Raw genomic sequence first — 7,747 nt, 5'->3', positions numbered from 1 at the left:
CCACCTCAGCACACACACGGTCACAGGCTGCAGGCGTGTGGCCTGGGGGGAGCACCCGAGGCCACGGAGGGGGCACCCCAGGACCACGGAGGGAGGGGGCATCCCGGGACCACAGAACCACAGAGGCAGCACCCTGGGACCACGGAACCATGGAGAGGGCACCTGGGACTGCGGAGGGGGGGAAGGGTACTTACTAAGTCCCAGGCCAGCTGGTGTGACGCGTGGGCGTCCCCCCCGGAGGACGGCTTTTCTATCTGAGTGGGAGAGAAAGGGCGTGGGTGAATACAGGTCACTCACAGGGTAGGCGGAGCTCTCAGTCCAACTATGACGGCCAGCCGTGCCCGGTCAGCCAGCGGCCGTGAGAGGCCAGCCGTGCCCGGTCAGCCAGCGGCTGTGGGACTGAGCAGGTGAGGCTGCCCTCTGACCCCCTGGAAATGGGAACAAGAACCCCGAACTGGCACTTATTTTTAAAAAGTACAATAAACACGAACAAGTCCATCATCTAGAAATGAAGTAAATGCAGAGTGAAAGAATGATGAGGCAGCATTGCTGCCTGTCACCGTGGTGAGAACGAAAAGCAACGAAGTGCGGGGCGGCCGGGAATGACCTCCGCCGGTGTGACTGGGGGCAGGGAGCGGGAGGACACTCGCTCCTCACGCAGTCCCTTCCCATCGTCTGCAGTCTGTACGTTACACACATATTCCTCTTTAAACCATTATAATTTAAAAATAAAATATATACTCTTTGATCCAATAATTCCATTTCTAGAAGTTTATACTAAAGGAAAACCACAGAGTGAGGCAAAAAAAAGTAGGCACCCCAATAGTCATTGTACTGAAAGTCATGAAAGAAAAAAGACACCTAGATTGTGACATCAGGGAATAGTTACTCTGTCTTTAAAGTTACACAACAGCCGAAACCGGTTTGGCTCAGTGGATAGAGCGTCGGCCTGTGGACTAAAAGGTCCCGGGTTCGATTCCGGTCAAGGGCATGTACCTGGGTTGCGGGCATATGCCCAGTAGGGGATGTGCAGGAGGCAGCTGATCGATGGTTCTCTCTCATCGATGTTTCTAACTTTCTATCTCTCTCCCTTCCTCTCTGTAAAAAAAAAAAAAATCAATAAAATATATTTTTTAAAAAAAGTTACACAACAGAATTGACACTGTTAATAATATGTTAATAAGTGACAACAACTAAAAAGGCTGTGATTACATGATCTCATTTTAAAATGAAACAGATTATCATGTATGAAAGCTTGTATCCAACTCATCAAATTCTATACAGTAATACATGCAGTTTCTTGCAGCTTTATTGAGGTGTAATAGTAATTATAACTAAGCTGCAAAAAAAAGTGAGTGTGTGTCGGTATGTAGGTTTGGGAGGATAAGTGTGGGTAAGGAGTCCTCGAGGTTAGAATTAGTGGTGATTTTTATTCTCTCCTGTCTCCATATCTATGTTTTCTAATTTTTCGAATGATTCAGTCTCTCACCAAGTCGTTTTGTGAGTGAGCCCAGCGCTGGGCTCCCCAGTGGTACAAGGGGAAGGCCTGGCCACATAATGTCACACAAGACCGTGACTGGTGTGGGAGGTCGAGGACTACAAGAGGGGCTCCTTCAGGGGTGTCGGGGGTCCCTGGGAGGGCCTGAGACACAGGGACCTGCAGAATGGCCCCACGAGGTGGGAGGAGCAGAAGGAAGTGGGGCAGAGGCTGGAGGGAGTGCAGTTGACAGGATCTGATTCCTACAGAGCAAACATCACTGCACTCGCAGGTGCAGGAGGGGGCGGGGCAGAGTGCTGACACATCTCTATTTTTGGTTTTAAAGAAAAACGCTGGCTCTGTGCGAGGCTGCGGTGGGGTCAGAGTCCCACAGGTCTGTTCCACGCGGAGCTCAGGAAAAGCTGTCATTACTCACTCCTCTGTGGGAAGGGCTCTGGGACTTTGGAATTCGAGTCTAAGAAGGACCCGGTAGTGTGGGTTTAGGCCAGTGACGGCGAACCTTCTGAGCTCGGCGTGTCAGCATTTTGAAAAACCCTAACTTCACTCTGGTGCCGTGTCACATGTAGAAATTTTTTGATATTTGCAACCATAGTAAAACAAAGACTTATATTTTTGATATTTATTTTATATATTTAAATGCCATTTAACAAAGAAAAATCAACCAAAAAAATGAGTTCGCATGTCACCTCTGACACACGTGTCATAGGTTAGCCATCACCGGTTTAGGCTGTGGTTATCACCTTGCACAGGGGGCCATGCAGGAAACGATAACAGTAGAATGAAGGTTAATCTGTAGCTATTAAAGGAAATCTTACACATTTATATATATAAAAGCCTAAGAGGCCATAACCGGTTTGGCTCAGCGGATAGAGCGTCGGCCTGTGGACTGAAGGGTTCCAGGTTTCACTCCGGTCGAGGACATGTGCCTTGGTTGTGGGCACGTCCCCAGTGGGGGGTGTGCAGGAGGCAGCTGATCAATGTTTCTCTCTCATCAATGTTTCTAACTCTCTGTCCCTCTCCCTTCCTTGTGACCTTGTGTTAACCAAATATCTTATATGCATATTAGAGGCCTGATGCATGGATTCATGCACTGGTGGGGTCCCCCAGCCTGGCCTGTGGGGATTGGGCCGAAACCCACAGCCCAACATCCCCTGAGGGGTCCCGGATTGCAAGAGGGTGCAGGCCAGGCCAAGGGACCCCGCCGGTGCACGAAACCATGCACTGGGCCTCTAGATTCAACAAGAATCTATTGATGTCAACTTTTTGGTCAAAAGAAACCAACACTAAAAGCCAGTGTCAGTCACTAGAGGCAATACTGTTATCAGACAAAAGGTGAACTAACACAAGAACTCTACAAACGGGACAGAACCCAGAGGAGCAATCTGCACACGGCCTGAGAGACGGTTCTTTCCCCTGTTGTCCCACTCTCTCTAAAGATCAATGGAAAAATATCCTCTGGTGAGATTTAAAATAATAAAATAAAATAAAATATAAAATACAGAGAAGTCCAAATTGAGTAACTCTTACAGGCTTAATTCTGACTTAAAATGAAAGTTACCGCAGCGGAAAAGTTACCTCAGCGAAGAGATGTGTTTGGTTAAACCGCACGGCACCAGCACCCCTGATTTCACTGAGAACCTGTTCCCCCGTGACCGGACAGTGCGCCGCCGCGGCACTCACCTCCCTGCGGCTCTCCTCCAGCAGCTCCAGGAACCTGTTGATGTCCACCAGGCCCGAGCCCCCGGGGTCCAGCGCCCGCATCAGCTCCTTGAACTCGGCGTCGCTCAGCCTCCCCAGCATGGAGCTGAGGGTGTGCTGCAGTTCCTGCGCCCTTATCCGCCCGGTCACCTTCTGAGCAGGAGAGTGTATGTAAGGGGATTTTTTAAAAGGAAAAAGGACGGAAAGCATTCTATATATACATATATATATATATATGTTTAGCATCATTTAATAAACTGAGAGCTTCGGTAAACACAATTATGCTATGAAACTAGAATACTGAAATTGATAATCATTACATAACATGGAGCTCTTAAAGAAATCGTACACATTTCAACAAGCAATGGGGGGTGGGGGAGGCTGTACTTTGTGAGTGCAGTTCCCACAATGCTCCCTGTTAGGACAGGGGCAGGAGATGGCCCCCGGCTGACCCCCTCCCCGGGGCAGGCCAAACTTGGCTGTCACAGAAGCTGGAATAGTCCCTCCTGCCTCAACCCCACCTGAAGGCGACGGGATCAGCCTCAGGGGACACAACACTTCCTGGCAGTTCAATTACAATTCACCAATTTAATAAGAATGTTAATTAGGCGTGTTTTCACTACCACCAACCTCATTCGTTACATAAATGGACAAGTACTTAGGGAGAAAGATTTCAGCCCTGCTGCCTAAAGAAAGCATATGGTGAGCAAAATACCGAGGGGCAAACTTCTTCCGCAGAATAAAAAAACTACCAGCAAGTAAATTAAATATCAAAATTGAGAGATACTGTTTACAGAAAAACAGGAAATTTAAAAAGAACCCTGCCTCATGGAGAGATACTGTGGATATTAATGTGGCAAAAGGGCGTATTAAGTGAGACAGTGGCGTGTAAATGCCAGCCTTTATTCGGGGCCAAAATCTGAAAGGGACATGAGGTTCTCTGGGGGAAAATTCAGTAATTTAGGAAACGGGCATGCTTATTTTGGGGTTTGGGAGCGATAATCAACTTTTTAGTGTCTAAACAGGAATCGACAAGTTTTTGGTGATTTTCAATAAATGTATAGCCTTGTGCAACCATCACCACTATCTAATTCCAGCGGCCGCTGGTCTGGGGGTTTGATTACAGCCACATGTAACCAAGTGTGAAGTAGTAGCTCTATGGTTTTAATTCGTATCTCCCTAATGTCTAGTGGTGTTGAGTATCTTTTTGTTGTTGTTGGTAATCCTCACCCGAGGATATATTTTTTCCATTGATTTTTAGAGAGAGGAGGGGAGAGGAAGAGACAGAGAGAGAGACTCATCTATTGGCTGCCTCCCACATGTGCCCAGACCAGGGCAGGGATCAAGCCTGAAACCCAGGTACATGCCCTGGACCAGAATCGAACCCCAGACCTTCAGTCTGTGTGCTGACACTGTAACCACTGAGCAACTGCTTAGGGCTTGAGCATCTTCCTATGTGCTCACTGACTATTTGGATGTCTTCTTTGGTGAACTGTCTATTACAATCTTTGGCCCATTTTTAAAATTGGGTTGTCTTCTTCTTAAGTTCTAAGCGTTCTTACATATTCCATTTACATACAGGTCCTTGGCCAGATATTTCAATTACATATGTCGTCTCCTAGTCTGTGGCCTGTCTTTTCATTTTCTTAATGGTATCTCCTGGCGCACAAAAGGTTTGAATTTTGATAAATACAACTTATTGGGGTTTTTTTTAATGGATCATGCTTTTAGTGTCACATCTAAAAACTCTTTGCCTAACACAAGGTCACAAAGAATTACGCATGTCTCTAAGAGTTTTATCATTTCAGCTCTTATTTTTAGGTCTAGGGACATTTTAAGTTAATTTCTGTGTGTGATATAAGTTAATCTGCCTTTTTGCATATGGATATCCAACTGTCTCAACACCATTTGTTGAGATTATTCTTTCCCCCAACACTCCCTGAATTTCCCAAACGGGGTGACCGCAGTGTGAGGGTTTATTTCTCTCCTCTCGGTTCTGCCCGCTGACCAGCATGCCTCTCCCCCTGCCCCTCCACTGCCTTTATTACTGTGGCTTTACACGGAGCAGGTTCCTGCCTGGAAGTGCTGTGCTCTCACTTCATTCTTCTTTTCCAAGATTGCTTTGGCTATTCTGCCAACTTGCGTTTCCATATGAATTTTTAAGATTAGTTTTTCAATTTCTGCAAAAAAAAAAAAAAGAAAGAAAGAAAGCCAGCTTGGATCTTGATGTGGTTTGCACTGAATTTATAGGTCAATTTGGAAAGATGTGCAATCTTAATGAGTATTCCAATCCATGTATATGGACTATCTCTTCATTTATTTACATCTTTTTCTTTTAATAATGTTTCATAATTTCCAGTGTACAAGTCGGGTACTACTTTCGTTGAATTTATCCCTAGATATTTTATCCTTTTCGATGCTACTGTGAGTGGAATGGCTTTCTGACACTCATTTTCAGATTGCATATTGCTAGTTTGTACCAATATAACTGAATATTGTATATTGATCTTATATCCTGCAACCTTGGACTCATACATTAGTTCTTGCAGTGTGTGTGTGCATTCCTGAGAACTTACTATTACAAGATCCTGTGGTATGTGAATAAAGACAGTTTACTCCTTCCTTTCCAGCCTGAACGCCTTTTCTTGCTTTTCCTTTCTGATTGCTTGTCTAGGACTTCAGTACAATGTTGAAGAGAAGTAGCGAGAGCTTTTATTCTTGTGTTTTTCCCAATCTTTAGGGAAAAGCATTTGGTCTTGTACCATTGACTATGAGTTTCTCATAAATGCCCTTGAGCAGGTTTGGGTACGTTCCTATTATTCCTAATTTTTCAAGAGCTGCTATCATGAACGAGCGTTGGATTTTTCAGATACTTTTTCTTCATCTTTTGAGATGATCATGCGGCTTTGTCCTTAAGTCTACTACTGTTGCGCATCCTCACCTCCACCGTGCGTGCGGCTCTCCATCGGAACAGCACGCCGAGGAGGGTCCGAGGAGGGTCCGGCAGCCGGGCACTTGCGGCTGTCAGTTCGCATTATCACAGCCCTCCAGCAGGAGAGAAGCAGATGCACTATTTTTAATTAAAATTGTTTCTTTAATATATTAATAGAAACGGAGCTCACGAAGCCTTCGTTTATCTTAAAGGGGTGGCCAGCTAGCAGCCGGGGGCTCCAGGCAGGGCTGACCATGTGGCTCTGGGTGCGGCTCTGGGTGCGGCTCTGGAGCAGCTCTGGGTGCGGCTCTGGAGCAGCTCTGGGTGCAGCTCTGGGTGCGGCTCTGGAGCAGCTCTGGGTGCAGCTCTGGAGCAGCTCTGGGTGCGGCTCTGGGTGCGGCTCTGGAGCAGCCAGTCTGGAGGTTTGAATCCCGGCCTGCACTCACCAGGGAGCCTCAGGCCGTCACCCCCCTGCGCCCTTCCTCAGTCAATGGGGACAAAACAAAAGGACACAGAAGCAATAACAGCGCCCCTCGCAGAGCTGGGAGAGGCTGCCCCGGTGAAAGCCAGCCCATCCCTGAAGACGGCGCGTGGCACACGGTAAGCGCCCCATATGGCTGCTCAGTCAGATGCCAGGTCACATGCGGCCTCAAGGTCAATCACAAGAGGACCGCCAGCGGAAACATCCCCGCAGAGAACAGAACCCCAATCTCTGAACACTACGCCCAGAAACCCCGCACGGCCTGGAGGATGGGCCGAGGAGAGGGGCACGGCCGCCAGGACAGAGGGCACCAGCCCACCAGAAGGCCCCTGGGGCCCGGGGGCTCTGTCCCTGAGCGCTGCCCACTGAGCAGCCTGCCTGTGGTCTCCGGGCTCGGGAAGGCTGACGTGGCACCCGAGTGGCTCCTCTGCTGTAATACTGGCGTCTGAGGGAGAGGAACTCACGGGGGTGCTGGAACCTGGTAGAGACTCGGTTTCTGAATGTGCTTAGTAAATAGTGAGCTTGAGAAATGTCACCGAAGGATCAAAAACGCGCCAGTGCCGCTGCTCTCCATGCACAGTACAGTGCGACGGCCGATGTTTGGGCGCGAGCTGCACGCTCACCGATCAGCCTCTCTCTGCAGGACAACCACACGACTAAGGCTGCTCTGGAACTAGGAGAATGTCCCTGCTCTGAGCTACAAGCCGGGCATGAGCCCTAAATTCTAGGCTGAGGGAGCATTCATGGGTCTGGGTTACTCATCGATTCAGCAGCCCCTCTGCTCTCAGCGACCTGGCCATGCATTGTTCTCACCCCTGTGCGTCTTCCTGTATCATAGTAAATGTTATGTCATCGGTCCCCCGATCTAGACCGACTCCGGAGGCCAAGCCATGGATTCCTAAGCACTCTGGGTAATTCCCCGCATAAACAGGGGCTCCAAACACACTTGCTGGCCTGGCCGTTTGGCTCACAGACTGAAGGGTCCCGGGTTTGATTCCAGCCAAGGGTACGTGCCTCGTTGCAGGCTCGATGCCCGGCCCTAGTCAAGGCACATGCAGGAGGCAACCAATGTGTCTGTCTCTCACTCTCCCTTCCACTCTCTAAAAATCGATGAAAAATACCCTCAGGTGAGGACTCA

The 7,747-nt window shown here is 48.4% G+C and overlaps 1 protein-coding gene across 1 annotated transcript in view; it reads right to left on the bottom strand.

Moving 5' to 3' along the window:
- The window catches only part of EFCAB6 (EF-hand calcium binding domain 6), a 152,850-nt gene that overhangs the window by 70,220 nt on the left and 74,883 nt on the right, over positions 1-7,747 (bottom strand). Inside the window, exons 13-14 of the mRNA XM_006775993.2 lie at positions 3,179-3,349; positions 195-254 (exon numbers count right to left, since the gene is read on the bottom strand). Of these exons, the coding sequence (XP_006776056.2) occupies positions 195-254; positions 3,179-3,349 (231 nt within the window). The remainder of the gene's footprint in view (positions 1-194; positions 255-3,178; positions 3,350-7,747) is intronic.

This window comes from Myotis davidii, unplaced genomic scaffold (assembly GCF_000327345.1).
Source record: "Myotis davidii unplaced genomic scaffold, ASM32734v1 scaffold428, whole genome shotgun sequence".
Classification (NCBI taxonomy): Eukaryota; Metazoa; Chordata; class Mammalia; order Chiroptera; family Vespertilionidae; genus Myotis; species Myotis davidii.
The sequence above is the reverse complement of the archived record's forward strand: the minus strand, read 5'-3'. Positions and strand labels throughout refer to the sequence as shown.